General features: G+C 42.1%; 1 protein-coding gene across 2 annotated transcripts in view; it reads left to right on the forward strand.

Annotated features, from left to right (window-relative positions):
* CASS4 (Cas scaffold protein family member 4) overlaps positions 1–23,441 on the forward strand; it is a 340,933-nt gene that overhangs the window by 312,789 nt on the left and 4,703 nt on the right. For both annotated transcript variants that reach the window (XM_044090045.1, XM_044090046.1), the window contains exon 5: positions 22,484–22,558. In XM_044090045.1, the coding sequence (XP_043945980.1) occupies positions 22,484–22,558 (75 nt within the window). The remainder of the gene's footprint in view (positions 1–22,483; positions 22,559–23,441) is intronic.

A 23,441-nucleotide genomic window follows, 5' to 3' on the forward strand; every position in this document is an offset into this window, starting at 1 on the left:
CAGGAGGCCTCATGTGTAAAACACCTTTGAAAAAAACCTTAGATAACTTATGGGCCATAATATTTAACTCATCCAATCCAAGGTGGAAATTAGATATGGCAGCTAACTGAACCCGAACTGTGGTGGCTGCTGCTCCTTCCTTAAAAATCATTGTCAAAAAGTCTAAAATGGACGACAAAGGAGCTTGGAAAGGGTCAATTTTTTTGTATACTGGCCCAAATGGAGAACCTTTTCCACTTACTGCGATATAGTTTTTCTGGTGGATGGCTTATGAGAAACCAACAGAATTTGTCTTGTGTCATCTGAGAGTGAATGAAGCCTGGCTATTTGGGGAAGTGGATCAGCCAAGCAGTCAGCTTTAGAGACTGCAATGAAGGATGAAGGTCCCCTGACGGGTGTGTCAGGAGGTCTGGAACTGGATCCAGGATCCATGGATCCTCCAGCAGATGATGGTGAAGAAAAGGGAACCAAATCTGTTGAGGCCAGTGGGGGGCTATAAGGATAACAGTCCTTCCCAGCAATTTTGCTTTCTGTAAAAACCTGGGTATCGATGGAATTGGAGGGAATGCATATAGGAGACCCGGAGGCCAATCGTGTATGAGTGTGTCTCTCGGGGGAATGTTCTGGAGGTGGTATTAGGGCAAAGTAGCTTCTGCATTTGGTATTGATGTGACTGGCAAAGAGGTTGCAGCAAGGCTGGCCCCATTTGTGGAAAATCATATCTGCAACGTGTTGGTTGAGAGACCACTCGTGAGGCAACAGGATTGCCCTGCTCAGCTTGTCTGCTATCACTTTGGATTTTCCCGGGATGTGCATTGCTAACAGAAAATGCTGGGATGACACAGCCCTTTGCCATACCCTGAGGGCTTCTTGACAAAGGGGATAAGACTTGGTTCTGCCCTGTTTGTTCAAGTACCAGACCACTGACATGTTGTCTGTCTGAATTGCAATTGTCCCTAGAGGAAGAGAGTCCTGAAAGTAGTGCAATGCTAGAAGTACTGCTCTCAACTCCAGAACATTGATATGCAGATGCGACTCTTGATCCATCCATGTGCCTTGGGCAGTCTTTCCCTGAAAATGCCCCCCCCCACCCTATCAGGGAAGCGTCCGTGGTCACAGTGGCTACTGGTGGGGGAAGCACAAAGGGTCTCCCTATTGTGGCATGAAGAGACGTCAACCACCACCGATGGTCTCTCTTGCAAGAATTTGTGATGAGAATCATATGGTTCATTGGCAATTTCTGGTAAGACCATTGAGCAAAAAGGAGCCATTGAAGAATTTGCATATGCATCCTTGCGAGTGGAATGGCTAGAATTGCTGCTGCCATCAAACCTAGTACCTTCAAGACCTCTGCGGCTGTAGCTCTGTTCTTTGACACCAATGAGTTGACGTGTTGGCGAAGAAGTGAGACCCTTTTGACTGGAAGACGTAGAGTGGTGGTTGAGGTATCTAACTCTGCTCCTATAAAGACAGTATGCTGCGATGGCGACAAGGCAGACTTTTCAAAATTGACTGTAATGCCTAAGTGGTGGCAGAGTGTCAGAGTAGATTGTGTTGCCTAAATCAATTGATGCCTGGTGGTAGCGGTGAGGAGCCATTCATCAAGATATGGAAACACCTGGAATCCTAGAGACTCAGGTGAGCCGTGACCACTGCCATGCATTTGGTGAACACTCTGGGGGCTGTAGTGAGACCAAAGGGCAGGGCTCGAAACTGGTAGTGATTGGCTCCCACCCGGAAATGCAGGTGATCTCTGGAGTGTCTGTCCATCTTTATGTGGTAGTACACGTCCTTGAGATCGATGGAGCACATCCAATCGCCTTTCCCTAGAAAGGGAAGAATAGACTGAAGCGTGACCATTTGGAACTTCTCTTTTTTTACAAATTGGTTGAGTCTGCTGAGGTCCAAGATAGGTCTCCAGTCCCCTGTTTTCTTTTGAACCAAAAAGAATCTTGAGTAAGTTCTGAATCCAATTTGGTCTGCTGGGACTGGCTGGATGACTCTTTTTTTCTAGCAACGTGCGGACCTCTATAGTTGCTTGTTCCCTGAGACTGGGTGGAACATCCAGGATTCTGTTTACAGGAGTGGGAGGGGAAGAGAACAGTATGAAGTACCCTCTGGAAATTATGCTTTGTACCCAGGTATCGGATGTTATGCTTAGCCAGGCTTCTGGGTACAAAGATAAGTGACCCCCTGACTGCCTCCAGAGCCGGACAGCCGGGTCTCCTTTCAGGAGTGCTGGTAGGGCTGACCAGAGAACTAGCCTCTGTTACCCTGCTGTTGCCGACCCCCCCCCCCCTGCCACGCAGGTGGCATCTTCCATTATAACCCTCTCCTCTGCCTCTAGAGGGGGTTTCTCCATGTGTGTCCTGAAAGGCTCCCTGTGCTTTTCGGAACCACATCTTTCCGCCCTTAGGGCCCTTGGGATAGGGCCAAGTAGGGGTAGAAAAATGGACTCCAACGGCAGATAGGGTCTTGCCCTCCTGCTCACACCTGGTTAGAGTTTCCTTTACCTTGGGCCCAAACAGGAATGAGCCATCAAATGGGGTGTTGATAAAGGAAGACTTGAAAGGCTCTGCAAAGAAACAGAGATGCATCTGGGCTTGTCTTTGCAGTGCAATGCCTGAACTAGCGGCTCTACTCAAACCATCAGCTGCGTAAGATAAGAGACACATGGACGAGTTCATAATCAAGTTTAGGGTAGCGAGCTGGGTGTTAACTTTGTCGGCAACCCCTGCAGCTACTGTACCCTGGAGAGTATCTCCTAGGTCTTTCAGGAGATCTCTTTATAGTCTTGTAAAATGGGTTTAATAGTTCAGTGATCGAAGGGAAAAGGTTGCTGAACTAAACATGCATTTCCCATATCTATCCATGATCCTAGAATCTCTGTTAGGATGATGGATAGATGAGGACGTCTCAGACATTTCCTTTTTGGTGGCTGCCGCTACCACCATGGCATCAACAGGCACTCCCTTAGTCAAAAAGGCTTTGTCCACTGGGGCAGAGATGAACTTATTTGGCTTCCAAGGGACAGGTTCCATGGCCTCCGGAAGCTCCCGTGCCTCACGAAAGATCAGCTCCATGAGCTCATTGTAAGGTGGAGACACCCAAGAAGTGGAAGGTTGAGAACCGAAAGCCTTCAAGAGCACTGACTCATCTTCAGTAGGGCTTTTGGACTGCCAACCACCTCTCTGATTAAGGATCTCTAACATCTCTGCAAAGGAGATGTCCTCAGAGGGGTATTGAGGGGACCCTTCTGACTCATCCAAGTCAGTGTCAGATGTCAAAGACTCCTGTGGGGAGTCCAAGTGCCTCCTCTTGCACAGTCTCTTCCTGGGTACCTCCTCAGTGGGGGGATCTGGGGAGGTCTCAGAAGAGCAGGAGGCACCCTGTGGGGCTACTTGAGGCTCAGGGTCTCTACGCTTGGGTGGACCGGTAGAAGCAGGAACAGACACAGGTGCTTCAGGGGAGGAGGAAGCCAGACCTGATGCTGATGATGTCTTTGGAGACAGGACTCTCCTCATGGCATCGAATGCACCATGGTTCCGAAGAGAAGGGGTAGATGGATCCGAAGGGACTGTCTGATCCTCCCGCACCAAGGCCATGGGCTCTGAGCCCAAGGTAGGAGTCAAGATCATCCAAGCAGAAGCCCTGAGAGGAAGAGTCGGCACCGACGAATCGGTACGACTATCCTCTCCGGACCTAAGGACAGTGTCGGCTCCTACACTCCCTGGTCAGTACCAAGGACGTCTGAGTAGATGGAACCCATAACACCGGAGCAGGTCTCAGCTCCACAGGCTCAACAACCATCAGGTTAGGCTCCTTCAGCTCTGAAAGTCCAGTATGGCTCGGAGGAGGAGCAGTCAAGTCCGGGTTAATGGTCTTCGGCTCCGACGAAGGCATCGGAGCCGACAGCAATTTGACAAGGCCTGGTGCCCATAAAAGCTTCTGCACCAACCGGTCCATATCCAGATTTGAGAGGCTGACAGAAGACTTCAAGGAGTGCACCGAGGGTGCTGATTGGAGCAGAGGAGATGAGGGAATCTCAGAAACTGGCTCCAAAGCTGTGAGCTGGCTCCAAACAGAAGGGACACTTGGTTCCGAGGACAATGGAACCAATGACCCTACACCCTCTATTTTTTTAGCCGTTTTCAATGCTTTCAAGTCACCTGAAGACTTGGATGACTTTGAGGATTTACTAGCACCATCCTGGTCACCCAGTGCTTCCGAGAAAGGGTGCTGAAGTAAACCCCTATCCACTAATTTCCTCCTTCTCTCTAAAATAGACGTGTCCAACCTGCGGCCCGCGGGCCGCATGCAGCCCTCAGAGCTCTTCCATGCGGCCCTCAACCTCTAACTGCAACATCGATGTACGTATGCCCCAAAACACTTTTTTTGTTTTGTATTTTTCGCTCCCGTGATCTGTAACGCTAATGTCGGTGTGTGCATGCACCAAAGCACCCTTCTAGTTTTGTTTTTGAGCCAAAAAAAGGTCAGTGTGTTTACGCCATTATTTTGCACCGAACAATCAGTGTGTGTGTGTGTGTGTGTGTGTGTGTGTGTGTGTGTGTGTGTGTGTGTGTGTGTGTGTGTGTGTGTGTGTGTGCGTTCTCGCTGAAGAGGGACTCATGTATGGATTAGCCGCTGTTGCCTTTGAAAGGGACAGCAATTACCTGTGTTAATAGGTAAGTACGGAGTGAGTGAGTGCATGCATGAAAGCAGAATTGTGTGTGTGAAAGTAGAAGAAGAGTGTGTGTGTGTATGTGTGTATATGTGTGCATGACAGAGATGCATGTACAAAGAGGCTAACAATGATCAGTCTACCTACTGAACACAAACAAGTTAGCTCACAAATACATCATACATTAAGAGTACACTTTCATTAAATTGCGGCTTTCCTGACAGGGAGAGTGTTGTATTGAACATGAACTCATACCTCTTAACTGTATGGATTTTCAAAGAATGTCTGGATTTTTGCCTCATCTTCCAATTTGTGTCTTTTGCTTAGGAAATAAAAGTAGTCATCCAAAGTAATGCAGTTCCAGGGAGTAAGAATGAGACAGCAGCCTAGGGTAATGGGTCAGTAGTGGACTGACTACGTGGGACTGTAGTATATAAAGTTGTATTGTTTTTTCAGACAAACAAAAAAGCACCTAGTACTGTTTTTTCATTGGTGGGTTTTAAGCAGTGGTAGATTGAACAACAGTAAGCATAGCTTTGGCTGATCATCAATACTGGCAAATCAAGTGGGCACAATGTCATTTTTTAAATGTTGGGGATTTTAGTGTGTATGTGTGTGCTTATGTGTTGGGAGTGCTGCAGTAGACGATTATTAAAGACAGAGACTTACGGACTGTGGAGAATATGTTTCTTTGTTTCAAAACCTAATACTTGGTTACGCATGCCAGAAGTAGACTTTTTAAGACATAGCTTCTTGCCATTTATAGTGGATGGATATTTACATTTAATGGACAATGTATTAGCGTGAGCCTGTAGGGTTCTGAAGGATGCCAAGTCTACCACTGCCAATGTCTTGTAAAGTGACCTGGAAATGGATATTAGGATGTTACTGAAAAAATACAGTAAGTGGGCTTAGAAAGATAGTTTAATTAAACAAAGTGTACTTTCAATTTACAGGCCATAATTTAATTTATTTCAGGTAGTCCAGATACTGGTAGATTGTATACCATTAGACTTAATTAGGGAGAGCTGTCATTCTGGGGAAACAAGCAGCCCTAGTTTCAGTGAAAGCTCTGTGGTTGCTTGCAGGTAGGAAGTTGCAGGATGTTGATGCAATGTGTTTTATTTATTATTTTTAATGCATTTGTCATTTCAAAGCATGGTTTTCTTTGTTGCAAAAGAAGGCAGGAATGAATGAGCCATATAATGTTTAACTGACAATGATGGGATAGAAAGATTATAAGTGATGTATAATGTTTGCAGCTACAGTTGCTTCAATGGTGTCTGTGATGCATAAGTATTTTTGGGCCTGTGTCCCACTTTTATTTTTCGCTTTGTCCAGATTTCTTGCTCTAAGGTTGAGAGGTGTGGTTCTATACTAAATCAAAAGTTGTATTTACCTTGGAAGACTTTTCGGCATAATTATGAAAAACAGAGCCTTTTTAATATCTCTGCTTATTTCCAATATAAACTGCCATGTAACCTTGCAAATAACCTTCTTATTAAGCTACTTTACTTCTTTTGGAATTGACAGGTATGATTCATCTGTTCAGACACAAGCATAGAGTGCTAATGTGACTTTGATTTCTTGCAGCAGTCTGTGGTTTACATAATCACAATAACTTTTCTGTGTTTCTGGATGTGTAATCAGTTTAACAGTTTTAAAGATGTTTTCCAAAAATAAATAAATATATAATAAATAAATAATCCTCTCGAGACTGAACTATTGACAAAGTCTGGGAATTTGTTTTTTTCAAAAGCGAAGGTCAGCATTACAGCTCAGTAAACTGTCAGTCTGTGAGTAACTTCTGCACAAATTAAAATGTCTAAATGTCAAATGGCTTTAGATTGGAGGGAAGTTTGTTTTTATTTATTTTATTTTATTTTATTTTACATTTGTTTACTGGGAAAGTCCAACTGGACACAGGTCCATTTTCAGCGGAGGCCTGGGGAGAAAAGCTCCAAAAATAACACAAAACAATATAATACAATACACAAGAGAGAGACAGCAAATTATGGATGTAGTACTCATACAATATGGCAGAGATTACATCTCGTAACAGTGAGAATCATTGAGGTACAGAATAAACTTAAAAACATTTTTTTTTACAGTTATAATTACAGCAAGGCAAATATCAATGAGTTAAGTTTTTAGAAGAAAGCTGTTTGTACATAGCTGAAGCTCTGAAACAATCTTTTGGTATGGATTAACCTGGGGATTGACACAAGTTATATGTTTACACCAGTATGTAGCATTATAGTTTATGGTTTTCTTATTGATTTGCCGAGCAGTTGTTTGTTGATTTATTGATGCTCCTTTTGGTGGTTGGAAATTACATGGATGAATCCATCTCTATTATGATTTTTTTCAGATATTTTGACTTCCAGACAATTTCATTCAGTGAGTTGGTGTTATGTGATTACTGAGGTTGCCTATTTTACAGGTAGGGGCTTGTGTGTGTGTGTGTGTGTGTGTGTGTGTGTGTGTGTGTGTGTGTGTGTGTGTGTGTGTGTGTGTGTGTGTGTGTGTGTAAGAGAGAGAGAGATTTAATATGTATACTGAATATAATTTTGCAAATGGAATTCTTAGTTAAACATGCCCCTCTTCTTGGGCAACTAGACTTGAGTAACCAATATTAGATCTTAGCCATCCAGCTGGGAAAGGTTAGTATGTGGATTTTCCATCTGGTTTGATGAAGTCTATGCTACTTACCCAAGGACTACATTTATGGCTATCCATCCAGCTATCGTGTTGCTGAACTATATTGTTTGATAATGAGAGGAGCTTTTTACAGAAGTTGAAGGTTTTTGTGTCAAGAACCTGTCCATAAAAAGTGGCTTGTTTATGTTGCAGTGAAGGCTGTGATCTTTGTAGTGAGCGTTTTAAGTATAACCAGTATTTCTGAGGTAGAGGACATCTCTTAAAGGAGTACCGCACCCACAGACTCAAAAAACATGTTTAAAACATCATGGCATGATGTTACCTACACTTTAACAGCACTCTGGGATTATTTACAGGATTTTAAATATTTTTATATGTAATTCCAGACTCTGACCACCTGGAGGCTGGCATATTGACGTGGTTTGGATAAATCAGGTTGCCATCCAATATCCCAGAAATCATTGTTTGTCTCAAAAATGTTACATCATGCAGGCCTCAGTTTGCCCAAAGTTCCTGTCATTTCATAGATGTTGCATGCGTACAAAGTACTGAGTAAAATAGAACAGTGTAAGTAACATTCCCTGCTGATGGATGACTACTTAAAACAGAAACAGTGCAAATGCCACAGAACACACTCAAAGTGCTGTTTACTGCTGCCTTTTTTCTAATTTAGTTTAAATGGCACCAATTTATGAGACAATGAATTCCAGTCCATTTACTTCTCCCCTCCCCCATAACACTTAGCTTCCCTAGCTGTCAAAGTCCTGAGGGTAATTTGACCTGGTAATTCCATTGATTGGCAGATCTCAGCAGGGTGCTTGACTCATGTAATTTAATCTGTGCTCTAGCATTTCCTTTGTTAGAGGGGACATTTTTTTGCTGCACTATAGCCATGGCCTTACTTGACTGCAATCACACCCAGTAAGGTCTTGCACCAAGGAGCTAAAGAATAAAACATTTATACTATTAACTAGTTTAGATCTTTATTAATTTAAGTGTTAAGGTATCACTTCATGCTTCCACCTTGTTAAAAATTGAGATTTACATGTGCAAAGTGTGTTGGTATGCAGTGTTTGCTTCATATGTTTTTACTCCACTGGTTGGTTTGCAAAAAAAAAAAAACTTTTGCAGTGTCCCTGGATTTGTCTTTGTACATACAAACCACATTGCTATATTTCCCCTTCCTTTTTCTTGTGTCCATAAGTCACTTATAACAAAGTAAATTTTTTTATTGATTTTTTTTTAAATAAAGGACATCAAGGTTAACTTGCCTTGAATCAGATAATGGATGCCACTGCAAAGAATCACTGTTGAAATATTTGTGCATGGAAAAAATCCCTTACTAAATCTATTTGCCAGCCTACAGTGCAATTGGTGCTATGGCTTTAATATCCTGGTGTGTTTGCTCATGCCTTCCAAATATCTCCACCATTACATACCAGTTTTGCAGTGTAGTAACCACCCGGCATGCCCATACACCTTTAGCCATCAATATGCAGCTACTCCTTTTCATGTGAGTATGTGAATTCATTTTCAGACTTAAGGTGTGGAAGCTGCACTGAATAATTCTAGGTGCTTGTTCAGGTTTCACATGGTGCTTGCTTAGAGCTACTCTCATGTTAAGCCACTATGAATATGTTGCACTGCCACCTCTGATACCAGGGTAATGTTTGAATCTTTCTATTCCCGCACTGCACACTAGCAGTATCTGGTGCAAATACAATAGAGAAGTATGCAAGCAATACACCACCTAAGCATCATTTGCCATGCAGAATGTACAAGTATGCATACCAAATTTCTGTGTTTCCAAACATCGGTGTTACTACACTACTACTGAATAAAATGAACAGCACTCAGGCTGGGGGAAGGACAAGGGAGCCATGACATCACATAATGGGTGGGTCTTATTATTTTAGTTAGAATCAGATGACAGCTGTGGTGATGTCACTTTGGGGGAGGGAACTGATTAAAAAAAAAAAAAAGTACCTGCACTGCCTGGCCTCGATGATGTCAGTAATTGGGCGACTCCAGCAAGCTTTATTCAAACGTGAGAGAATCATTTTGTAAGTGAAACCATCACAGTATGAGAAGGTAGGCTTCTGTTACAGAAGTAAGGGGAATTATAAAAATTGTAAATGCTTTATTGTTGTTGCTTTACAGAGGACAATGAATATAGGGAGGAAAAGGGCCGTGAAGTTGAGGAATACATTAGAGAAACCTGTTGTACTCCTTTAAGGCAGGATCTTTCTTAGCCTGGAAAGCAAGCCAATGATGAAATTTATAGGGGCTAGTGAGAGACAGAGGAAAGCAAGAAGCTTTTTAGTCTGTTTGGATAACTAAGTGAACTTAGTCCTTTGACCTTTTTTGTCAGAAATGGTTGTAGTCTTTCTTTTGGCAGGGTGTTTTGCTGAGGCACATGCCAAAACGGGCATTGCACTCAATAATGGCTCTTGTAAAGGAAGAATACAGGGATGTTATGACCTCCTTGTCCCTGAATGAGATACCCTTACTAAAGAAGTGGGCCATGTAAAAAGCTTTCCTTACAATGGAGACAACGTGGTGGTCAAAAGTCAGGTTTCTATCAACCTGGGTGCCCAAGTACCATACGACTTATTGCGTGCTTACAACATTGTTATTAATGTGATAATTTGTGGGGACATCACTCTCCTCAAAGGGGATGATGATGCATTTTTTGGCATTTAGCTTGAGGCCATATTTCTGGCACCAATTATTTGTTTGGGTGAGACCCTCTTGTAGCTTATTCAAAATTGTTTTATTAAGTCAGTAATGTGAATTCTTTACTTTACTGCAAATTTGTTGGGTTATTTTTGTGGATTATAGTATTGTAGGCCTGCTGATGTTGACATTTTATGTAGTTGGACTGCTGGAATGGTTTTCCCAGTGAGAAATGCTAGTGCTGTAGTGAACATCTATTTATTTGTAAAAAAAACATATATAGATATAGATATATAGATATATTACCTAAGATGTTACAGTTAACTGTTACATTAGAGAATTAGAATTAGAATGAGAATTAGAATTTAGGGCAAATATTAGGCATTTATTACATTTATTCATTGTTCAAATCCACCTACAGTACAGCCAGGAGGTCGACTGTGGTCTTCCAGAGCAACGAAAGAGTTAACTATATGATATATTTTATATGCGGCCCCAAGACCATTTCTGTTCACTCAATGCGGCCCCAGCAAGCCAAAAGGTTGGACACCCCTGCAAAAAAGTACCCTGGAAGAGAAGGAGTGACAGATGCTACAAGAGTCTTGGAGGTGTAATGTCCCCAGACAATAAACACACTGAACATGCCCGTCAATGACTGACATTTTTTGTCCACAATCCGGACATTTTTTGAAGCCAGATTTAGGATTTGGTTCTCTTTCTCATCAGACATCTCTATTATAAATTTAGACAAATTTAAACAATTGAAACAACACACTCAAGAAATTATCTAGCAAACTACTCCTAAGAATATGGTTAAATACAAGGCCAACTACTAGGCCAACTCTATGGAAAAAAACAAGTCAACACAGGGCACTTATCTAAACCTAAATCTAATTCTAAAACTATATAGATTATAGATTATATATATATATATATATATATATATATATATATATATATATAAACTATCCTAACAAGAAAGTCAAGAAAAAACATTTTTAAAACTTGCAAATAGGTGAATCTATCGAATAATATCGGTCCGAGCTATCTGGAACACCGAGATCTGTGCCGTGGCAAACTAGATCTGAGGTAATTCCAGCAGTGCATCATGGGACAAGGGGCTTGGTCTCAAGCTACTGGCAAACCCTGAGCTTTGCTATCGGCTGTATCGGCATCGAGGATCGGTTCTGAACCCATGAGTGAGAATTAACCTTGAGATTTAACAACTTCACATCATTATTTACAGAGTATAAGTAACTATACAGTAGTTACAGAGAGACAAGGCATTTGTGATTCTAAGTAGTTATTTACAACTATGAAGATTATTTAGTCAGACACAGTCAATATTTACAAAGTATAGGCAGTCCATAATGATCCTCGTGTGAACGACCTGAGACGTACCTCCCTGGACTGCATGAAAAGAGACATAGAGGAGCTCTCTGATTATGTAGCCCAGGCAGGTATGACCCTAACCCTGAGCAGTATCCTTCCTTCACCAAGAATGATGCCACAATATAGAGACAAGATGATCAGCTTTAACAATTGGCTTAATGTCTGGTGTCATTCAAAGGGGATCCAGTGTCTGTCTGCCTGGGATGACATGCTTGACAAGCCACGCTGCTTCGCAAGGGACGGCTTGCACCTGTCACCCCTGGGATTCCGGATATTGGCTAAGGCTCTTGCCACCCCATAGTGCCTTTTTAGGCAAGGCTCAAATTCTAAACCTACCACCCTAGAAAACAAAAATGGGAAGAAATTGAGGGTAATGCTGCTCAATGCCAGAAGTCTAAATCTCAAAATGCACGACTCGAGGCCCTTCTCAGTATGGAGAACATCGATGTCTGTGCTGTAACTGAAACCTGGTTCAAGGCTCCTGAGAGCACCCGGCACTATTAGGTTTTACCTCATATCATGCCCGGCCCCAAAACCCGGACCACTCCACAAAAGGAGGGGTGTATCCATATTCATAAAGGATACTCACACCTCCAGGTTGGTGGCAACGCATGAAGCTTCGGAAACCATCCAGGTGCAACTAACAATAGGCAAAACTGCTCTACAAATTGTAGCATGCTACAGGCCACCCTCTCAAACTCAGGAACCCCACACAGCCTTCCTGAAGACACTGGAGGGTATAAATGTATCTCCAAACACCATCATATTGGGTGACTTCAACTACCGAATATAGACTGGGAACATTACTCAAGCCCTAACTTTCTAGCCCAACGGTTCCTGGAGTTCATAAATTCAAATGCCATGGAACAGCTAGTCACTGTTCCCACGAGAGGAGAAAATATACTAGATCTCATTGTCACAAACATGGGGACAAAATGCTCCACACCGGAAGTATATCCCTCATTGGTGAGATCTGATCATAAACTAATCTCACTGGAAATCCACATCCCGCCCCACCCCAAACAAAAGACCATAGTGAAGAACTTCTCTAAAGCAAACTTCACACTACTCAAGACTGGTGTGGTATCCTTCAAGGCCCCTGAGTCAGAGGAAACCACAACCCAAGCTATGGAAGCCCTTACAAATGCCTTCTATGAACACCTCCAGGACTGCATGGATCAGGCAATCCCAAATAAAACCAAGACTCTTTCCACAAAGGGCAAACGTCCAGTCTGGTGGACCCCAGCCATTAACAAACTTTACAATAAGAGGAGAAAGCTATTACATGATAGAACAAAATCCATAAAAGGGAAGTCACCCCTGATCATTATTAGTAAAAAATACGAGCACTCATAAAATCAACTAAGGCCAATTTTGAGAGAAAAATTGCCATGGATTCAAAGGACAATCATAAGGCCTTTTTCAGCTATGTTAGGAACCTGGGTGGAAACTCACAGATATGCTCAGAATTAGTCCAAAATGATACAAAAATCACTGAACCCACAGACATTGCCAACATACTGGCAGACAGGTTCAGTGCAAACTTCACCCCTCTCCCCTAAAGGAGAGATAACTATCCCAGCCGAGTGTAGCCTCCCGGACATCTCAAATGCGCAGGTGAAAGCTGCTCTCTCTAAAGCTAAAAACACAGCATCAATGGGACCGGATGGTGTCCCCGGCTGTGTGCTACACGAGCTAAATGAGGAATTAAACCCGCACATAAGGCAGCTGTTTAATCTCAGCCTTACCACAGGATACGTGCCCAAGGAGTGGCGTGACGGCAAATGTGGTCCCACTCCACAAAGGTGGCGCCTCACGGACCCTGGTAATTACCGCCCATAAGCTTAACAAGTCTAGTCTGCAAAGCTATGGAGAGGATCATAATGGAGCTCATAAACAAAGATATAGGGGACTTGCAGACATTGGACCCGACCCAGTTTGGCTTTGTCAAGGGAAGATCATGCCTTTTGAACTTGGTCGACTTCTTGAAATAGTCACCAAGGCCATTGATGAGGGAAAGGCAGTCCATACAGCCTACCTTGACCTTGCAAAGGCTTCGACACAATACCCCACTCGGGTATTGTAAAAAACTTACCAGCTTAAATGTAAACCCATATGTCACAAGATGGGTTGCAAACTGGCTTAAGGACAGAACCCACAGGGTTAGAGTTGCTGGCGCTGTGTCAGACTCCAAGCCGGTCACAAGTGGTGTCCCACAGGGCTCGGTCCTTGGCCCCTATTGTTTGGCATCTACTTCTCAGAAGTACAGGCCAACATGGGAGGACTTTGGCTGACAAAGTTTGCAGATGACTGCAAACTGGGCCATAGTGGAAAGTGCATCGGACACTGATATCCTTCAGAAGGGACTCACGGAAACAGATAGCTGGTGCCAGAGCCATGGCCTGAAGTTAAACGCCAAAAATGTATAGTCATACCCTTCGGGAAAAACAAGGTAACCCCAAGCTACCATATGGGTGGCAATCCACTAAGCACAGAAGAGGTTATCAGGGACCTGGGGACCCAGGTTGACAGTGGCCTTTCTTTGACACTCACATTGCTAAAGTGGTTAGAAAGACCTTCTACATTGCCCACCTGATCATGAAGGGATTCACATCCAGATCTAGTGAGGTCATTGTTCCCCTGTACTCTTCACTTATCAGACCAATGATCGAGTACAATGCCCCATTCGGGATGTATCTCACCCGACATCTGCAGCAATTGGAGAGACCCCAAAAGTTCCTCACCAAAAGGATAAAGGGACTCCAAAATCTGTCATATGCTGCCAGATTGAAGAAACTCCAGCTCTATTCAGTCGCATACCGTCTGCTCAGAGGTGACATGTGCCTGACATACAAGGCCATGTCCAACCCGGAATTAATGGACATGCTCCACCTCAAAAATCCAAATCCACCAAAACCACTAGAGCAAGCGACTTAAACCTTAGCACGGATATAAATAGGACGTGCTGGAGGGATAGATTTATCACTCAGAGACTCCCTATGCTGTGGAATAAAATCCCGGTCCATGTGAGGCAGAGCACCTCGCTGACTCTGTTCAAGAGAAATCTAGACCTGTGGATGGGAGATCGTAGGTTTACCCCGGGAATCATCTCTGGGTCACTGCTGGACAGAGGCACAACAAACTAATGGGCACAGTATTTTTTCATATAAGGGGTGGCGTAAGCCACAATAATTTGGGCTAGGCTTATAAATGCCTTAGGGCAGATAGCCTAGTATAAACCTATGAACCTATGAAAATATGAACATTATGTACAGAAAATAAAGCATTTTTTTAGATGGAATTATGGGGAGAGGACAGAGAGAAGAAAGGAGAGGTGAGAGAGGGATAGTGGTGAAAGGAGTGAATATAGGAAGATTATGTGGTGAATATAGGAAGCTGTGAACAACTTACAGACTGCTCCTACAATAGTTTCGTAGAAGGGGGAAAGTCTAGCCTTATTAGCATATATGCTGTGTAAACTAATATTTATTTGTGACTTTTAAGGCTGAGCTCTCATGTTAGTCTCCAAAATGCACAGCAGATGTATTTGAGCAGACTGCTGCACTATCTGGAAGCATAGAAGCAAAAATTACCCAGGACAGAGTCCAGGGGACTACAGTAAGTGGTACTGCAGCAGTATCATATCAATGTGAATATTAACTTGTTAATAGTTTCTCATTACAGTAATGTAGGTACTGTAACATTTGGTTTTAGTAATATGCTTGCCTGCAATATGTACTAGCAGCAATAGAATTTATTGGTTATATACCTTTAGTCTTGCAACTGCATCACAGTGATGGCAGCTCCCTGTCACCTCTCCCTCTCCAGTCTGCCCTAGGTTATATTGCACCACTGCCATGTACTTGTGTGCCTGTGCTTGGTTCCAGGCAGACAAGTTGCGGAGAGCTGTGAACAACTTACAGACTGCTCCTTCCCCCTTCCTGTATACCCTTCACATGATGTGCTCTTCTGCCATGGGTATTCCTGCTGGGGATATCCAACACATTACCCCTGGCATTGTATTTTTGTCCAGTGTGCCACCCATGTGCTCATGCGAGCATGTAGGCCTGTTGTCAAGGAACCACCCATCTCTTTCGGTTCCCAGTAGATTCCCTGAGTCTTACTTATCCCAGCCATATGGCTTCACAGCTTTGCCCTTACCACTACACACCTTGCTAACTACTAGTATATCCCAGTGTCCACCATATCTTTGTTCCCCAACATCTACCTGTTCCTGTCCAACCCTGCCATTTGCTGAATAGCTAGGACAGTATGTGTGTTTCAGTGATACCTCACTTTACCCACACTTCACCAGTCTAATAACATGGTCTGCTCACTTCCTATGTGTGCACACATACTCCAGAGGTGGAAAACAGCAGAGTAAAAACAAGTTCAGCCCTGGCATTAATGAAGTTCTGCTAAAATCACTCAGGACCAATGAGTGATGCATGTTTGAGAAGGGGAAGCACCCATCAGCCTCCATGGGGGGCTGCATGTGGGGCACAGTAATCAGTGATGTGGGTGGTAAGAATCACACAACACATTAATGTAAGAAGAATATCAATGGTGTGATAAGGTGGGCCTCAAAAAAAGCATGCAACATACCTGCATAACACCATAAAAGACTGCAGCTGGATAGAACCCTCTCCTACAGTACCCCAAACAGATGAGGAGACATGGTTTACAGTCAAAATGTTGACATTCAGTTGCACGACAGCTTCCTCCTCGAACATGGTAGGAGCGACAGTCGGAATGTCAACGTTTATCTGTACGTCCATTCAGAGGGACGTACACAAGGCAGGGACTCGAAGCATGGTTGGCAATGAGAGTTGCTAACATTAATATCGACAGAACACTGTTGATCTTGTTGCATCGACCTTATGATCTACTTAATATGTATGAGTCGAGGATATGCGTTGCGGAAATCACCGTTCACGGTTGTAATTTTCGTTCATTTGATAGTAAACCAAGGAGACATTCTTGGCATCTCTGCATGGTGGTGATAAAACTATTTCTGGGCATTTTAGAGCCCTTTATGCTAAGGTCACTGCTGTCACACAATTTACCTTATAGTACCTACCACTTAGTTCTTCTTGAAAGCAACTAGCTCATCATCAGTCCATACCTTCTTAAAGTGCTACATCTACATATTGCTTCTGGGGTCATGGCAGATTTTACCATAGCTAGTTTACAAGGACTGCTAGCTACAAAGGTCTTTGAGCTTCGAGAGTCTTCCCACATGTTATGAATGCAACTGTGACTACTACAATGAGCAAAGTACAATTGTGTTAGGAAATTGCCACGTAATTAAATTCATTGTTGCACTTCCAATTCTCTTGCAGCATCTCCTCTGTATTTTTTATGAGCATCATGTGGTTGGGGTAGGTACCCTATTCCAAATGTCTCCTACCTTCCTTCTGTATTCACACACTGGGAACCTCATTTTCTTAGGACTCACATAATACCCAAAGAGGCAACTTGGTGTCTTGTGATTGGGACCTTTACCCCTGAAAAAATTGTCCTCCAGGTCACTTTGTGCTCTATTAACTCTGGTAACTCTTTTGGCCATCCAGGGTGAGAAAGAACTGAATATGCCATTAGACAATGTGCTTTTTATACCAATAATGTCCTAATGCCTGGGTATAAGGGAGTCAGCTGGAGCCAGGTGGGGTAACTGCAAAACTTTGTCAGGATAATTCCCCAGAATTTACAGTTAAAAAGTGAATATACTTGAACATCTGTAAGTATAGTAAGTTCCTAACAGAGCTATACTTCCTTTGGCTGGTTAACCAGGGTGTTACTGAAAACAGGCTATGAATGCAGTTTAGTTATGCTTTAGCAAAACATCTGACAAAGTACCATACAAAAGGATGGTGAATAAATGAAGCAGCTTTGGATCTGGTTCTGATGTGGTATATTGCATACAAATGGTATGTGATAATGATGTGCAGTAATGCTATGGGGAATCTGGGGGTGGAGTTGAAGAAAAAGAGAAAGAGCACAGAAAGGAAGAAGAAAGCTGAGAGTTTAAACCAGGCATTAGGAACTGCTACCTCAAAGAGAAGGCGGAAGGATTCTGAAATTTATTGACTAAGGGACAATGATAAAGTTTAATTCAATAAAGGGACAAGGAAATGAGAAGCTGCAGTGAGATCATTTCTAACATTGAGTCACTCTATCTTCTTTTTTTATAAATGAATTAATTCAACAAGTAATTCCAGAAAGCAAAAGTAACTTTTTAGAGGATGACCTGTGAGCACTGTACCAAGGGACTTACTCCATACCAGATTGTGAAAGTGGAAACTGAGGAATTGAACCCAGGACTACAAGAAGAAACGTGATAGTTTTTCATAGACCAAACCTTCTGGGCAGCCAGACAGCTCAACATTTTCAGCCATATTACCAACAATTCCTGTTTCTGTGAATGGGTCACTGCAAGGCTGCAAGGAAGATGTCTCCTCACCCCACGTTGCAATAATGTAATACTTTCAGGGTTGCAGGGGACTCGGTCTCTTTCATGGGGCATGGGGGTGGGGCATTGCTGTTCAGAAAAAAATATTTTGCTAGAATGCAGTTTTTGATAATATGGTTGCCAATTAAGGTTTGCATTTGATTAATGTATTTTTGATAAACCCACCATAGGTATAGCCGTCTGTTATTCTTCCTGTCTACTTCCTTTAGTAGTTTTATATTTCATAATGAGTAGACAGTAGAACAGACTGGATCACATTAATTGGAGTTTGGACTGATAAAAGGATGAGATACATGGTTTACTGCAGGAGCCATGGCTCAGTAATGGGTACATCTTTTCAGTCTGTTTTATAACCGACATTGCAGAAAGTCTGAGATTAAGTATTAGCAGAATGAAATGAGACAATAAAAAGGGAGGAATTGACTGAAATATGTCATCTTAAATTCAGCGCAGAAAGATGCTTTTGAGAGTAATAAACCCACGGGAGGAGCTGAGTGGTATTACACTACAATGTATGGAGTGTGGGTAGGAAAATGAAGGAGGTACAAGCAGTGATGTTGTTGAGGAGGAGAGGGTGAACATTGCTGGTACAACCACAACATGGACCAGTTTATGGATGAGCTAAGGTATAGAAGAAGAGATATGGGGTACCAATTTCCATAAAGGAGGACATCAACTGTGACATCAGAAAGGAAGAAAAACACCAAACCAAGAAAGGGCAAGGGAGCAGGCCTGGTCAGAACCTATGTTAAGTGCCATGACAGTTGAGGGAGAGGAATGGGGGAGTGGTGGTAAACTGATACAGTTACAAGACAGCAAGATGAGAGACCGAAAGGGAGAAGGAATACAATATGAATAAGAGGAGTATACTCTTGTGGACCTGACTTTGCCAGAAAATGAAAGAGAGATTCCAAACTCTAGAGCTGAGAAGTAGCAGGACTTGACTGACGTCTTGGCCAATGAGTGGTTTAGCCAACTGTGCAGGACCATATCAGAAGGATACAATCCTGGACCTGGTCCTAACCATTGTAGAGAGTATTATGAATGTCTGGGTTAAGGTGCTGTTAGGCAACACACAGTAGAAGAGGCTGTGTAATAATACAAATAAATGATGTTGGATTTTAGGAGAGTAGATTATGACATGCTGGTGGAGAGGGTCATGAATGAGTTAGGAGACGGAGCAAATAAGCTGTAGGAATGGGATGGGGATGTAGAGCTAAGTAGAGCTAAGTCAGTGCTATGGACAAGAGTATGAGGAAGAGGGGAAAAAGGAGGTGAAGACTGATGTGGCTACATAATAATATGAGGGTAGTAATTAGGGAAAAACATAGGGCCTACAAAAAGTGGAAAGGGGGATGGTGAAGGTGAAGAAAGCACAATACAAAGAAGCTACCAGAAGGGCAATAAAGACTGAGATGGCAGAAGAGCTGAGAGTTGAAAGGCAGCTAGCAGATGAAATCAAGAAGTGAAACCATTTTTATTTAGATGCATAGCATAAGGAAGAAAGGAAGGGTTAGAACTTATAGGTCTCAGCAAAGAGGGGAGATCATAGAAAGCTGGGAAAACACAGAGCTACTGATTGAATACTTTCTTCAGTGTTCAAAATTAAAAGCAATGGGGGATGACATGCTGGGTAGTACACAGTGCACAACAGGAAGAACAGTAAATAGACACTGGGATAGAAAGGGAAAATATTCAAAAGAATTGTCTGGCCTTAGGAGGGAAATAGCATAGGGACTAGATGGACTACCTCCCAGAGCCCTCAGAAATCTGGCCATTATGTTGGCAAACATCCTGACATGGATCACTGGCTAGTGTAAAATAGCTCAAAGAGTGGAAGACAATAAGTGTAGTGTAGGAGAGGGAGTAGGAAAAATGTGGGGAAACAGTAGTTTAGTTAGCTTAGCAGCAATGTCAAGGATAATCATAGACAGAATCTTGGGGGGGGGGTCTGATAGTATTTCTAGAGGACAACAATCTCATGAATGGTAATCGACATGGGTTGATGGCCAGACTGAACTGACATAAAAGACAGATTCACCAGGTGACAGCTGATATAATATATTCCTTTTACAGAGTACAGAACTTGACTGAAGGCCAGCATTTAACATCAAAGATCCTCTATTTCTGGAGTAATAAACTGTTTCATCTTTTGGATTTTGTATGTCCCCAGCAATAAATGTGCAAGAAGTCACTGATGCACTCAGACTTGATTCTCACTAATTTGATTTGATTTGCTTAGTGCATTTGTGAGTATTTATTCCAGTGTGCTATCATGTCCAGATGATTCACCCAGCCTTTACTCTCGGGTTTACTTGTTGAATGAGACCATAAATCTGTAAAAAATGGATGGCTAAAATCATACAGCGATTTTTTCAAGGCATTTTATTTAGGTCACCCATATTTATTTGTATGCATGGTATGTGTGGCATTTACACAGGATGTGAACTATTGAAGGAACTCCTCTGCAACTGAATCACGTGTCTCTGGAGACTATATAGACAGGTTACTGAGGAGTTTTAGTTTCTTGAATTATTTTGTACCAGAATAGATTATTTTTGAAGAAACAGAATATTTTTGTAGTAAACAGATGAGGTTGTCATGGTACAACATGGCACCACCTCCAGTGTTAATGTTTTCTCTTTGTTAGCAGGGTTTTATAACTGAGGGAATATGACTTCTATACAAAGGATAGTACCTTTTAGAAAGGCTCCAGAAACTGTTAGAATACCAGGTTGAGACAGACTAATCAGCCATGAATCAAATGGGTTTTCCTCCTGATACATTTAATACTGATAGAGCAGTTTTAGACAAGTAGCATTCTGTCAAATATAGGTTGGTGGATCATTGACAGCCTTATGGATAGGACCCAGGTTGGGATGTGGGTTTCCAGAAAGTAGATAGATAGATGCTGGGGTAATATGTCATATATATGGAATAAAACTCCATGTTCTCTATTTGTGTTTTATGATTTTTTTATAATAGTTGAATTTAAGGGTAATATATTTACAAAAAGTCCCAAAACTTCTCAGTTTCTTCTTATCCAGTGGAAATAAGTATCTTGATAAAGAATACCTGTGTATTTTATATGTTCCACTTTTAAAGTAGTGAGCATTTTCCTGATCTGTAAAGAATATTTGCATTGCATATCATAAAGTACAATCAGACAACCAAAAGGTTAAGAGTAGGAACCAAAGTTTAGATCAACGTAACATTGTTATTGCTAAGTCTTGATTTTGATTGCATCCATTAAGGTGGAAGCAGCCAGGATAGATCTAGTCACTCTACCTTAGGAAGAGGGGTAGGCAAATGGGATGGGCCATTCAGGCGCGTATTTCTAGGAGGTAATACCCCAATATTTTTCTAAGTCCTCTCCAGGACACAGAGAGCATGTGTGATACCAACCGAGCTGAACAGTGATATTCACTGGTGTATGCTGCTTGAAGTGGAGGAAGGACAGGAACCTAGTAATGAGGGTGTCCTGATAGTTAGGCTATTCAGCTTGCAGTCAGCCTGCTGGATTATAAATGGAAGAAGTGAAACTGTCTGAAGAGTAAAGGATACCAGATCTAATATACATCCCAGGGATGGGTCACATGTGAAATGCATAGCAGACTCTAGTGAGCTACTGTTGTAGTAAATGAAATATTACATATAATGCTTTTAGAATTATTATCTTTCACATTTGGCCTGCTAATGTATTGTTTCACTGGATGCTCTTTAACTCGTTGAAGAACCTGACTGTAATGGGTGTGCAGACTGGAATGACATGCGTTTTTAAGTTACAGAGCCTTGTTCTTCCTCAGAAACAAAAACTGTACAAAATAACGAGCTACAACCTTCTGTGGGATAACAGAGGCTGTTTACATGGTTGTCATTAGAATATGACAGTATGAAAGCTACAGCACTGGAAGCCTGAAAACACACAAATATCAGTTTTCAAATCCTCCATGGGGCCTTTGTCCAAAATTTTCTAAGCCGGGATCTTTAGCCCCTTTACATTAAATAACCAACAAGGAGGTTGCTGCAACATGCAGAGAATTTACATGACAATTTGCAGGTGTGCATTTCTGAGGTCTTAGTTATATACATGTTCATGTGGTGTTCTTTCTAACAGCAGCACCTGACAATACTATCACAAGACTGTCATACCACTAACTGTGTGTACGTGTGTGTTTGTCTGTCTATGTGAGGTAATACAGTGGCAGAGCAAACACAGTGACATATAAGGGAAGGGAACTGTAAGAGTCTGTAATATGTATACATCTGATGCATACACTCCTACATACAATATGATGCCTGCCCCAATTATGAAGAAGAAAAAGGAATAATTCAACAAAGAAGCACATTAGAAACTCTACATAATAATTCCCCAACATATATAGTAGACTGAATCTCTGCTAGACTATCTCCCATCATAAAGCAGGTGGCTAGTGTAGGGACATTAATCATATGAGATATATGAGTGGTCGTGTCCATCATTAATTTGTTAGCCTATTTAGTGATGAAGATATAATGCTTGCTGAACAGTATGCCTGATTTTTAAAATTAAACAATATGAGCTTTGCTTTATTTTTATTATAAAACCTCTTCTTTTTCAGAAAAAGGATGACTTGGCTAAAGACAAAGCTCCTGCTTTACCGCAAGTGAAGAAAACGGTCAAGACCATACAAAAGGTACAATATGAAATGCTAACATCTTAATTTTATGTGAGCAAGGCTATTTAAAGAAATGTTTGCATTCCAAGATCAGTATTGAAACTGTGAATCAGATCACATGATGGCACTCAGAGGTACGTCTACGTTACACAGGCATTTACTGCTTGGGCTAGTCTTGGGCCAGTGAGTATGCCTTGTAGCCAAAAGCAGGGTGTATTTTAGTCTGTACTTAAAAAGGAAAGGTAAAAAGGGCAGATGGGCTTGATTGAATTCATCCTGTGGTTTTAGAGACCTGAGGGCAGAACTGACACTATCACCAATTAAACTTTAAAAAACTATGATAATTGGGTAAGGTTCCTGAAAACTCAGTCAAGATAAATGTGATACCATTTCACAAATAAAGACACAAAACTAAAACCAGAAATGGCAATTGTGTATGTCTGTCCTTATTTTTGTGACCCTCGTGGGGAAAGACTCAGACTGATCACTAAAGGAAAGAGATTTTGAATATATGTAAGCTGCTAGGCCATAGAATCCAAGGTAATGTAGATACATGATAGGGCAGTCATACCAACCAACTCTAACTTGGTTCTTTGATTGAATAACCACAAAATTAGCCATAGATGTGAACAACGAATGTGCCTGTCTTTACTTTATTAAAGCATATGACACCGAACAGCACAATATGTTAATGAACAAACATGAAGTGGAACAGATCGTTGTGTGGTAGCAGGGGTATAACACTGACTAGGCAACAGGACACAAATGATCAGAGTTACGGAGCGGCCTTAGGTCAGTTGGTGCCCTAGGCAAAAGGGCTCCACGGCGCCCCCCATCACACCACCTGGTGCCCCCATCCTAGTCTACCTACACCAAATAAATACTGGAAAAGCGCCCCTAC

The sequence above is a fragment of the Protopterus annectens genome, chromosome 12.part0, assembly GCF_019279795.1.
Source record: "Protopterus annectens isolate FY-2018-M chromosome 12.part0, PAN1.0, whole genome shotgun sequence".
In the NCBI taxonomy this organism is placed as follows: domain Eukaryota; kingdom Metazoa; phylum Chordata; order Ceratodontiformes; family Protopteridae; genus Protopterus; species Protopterus annectens.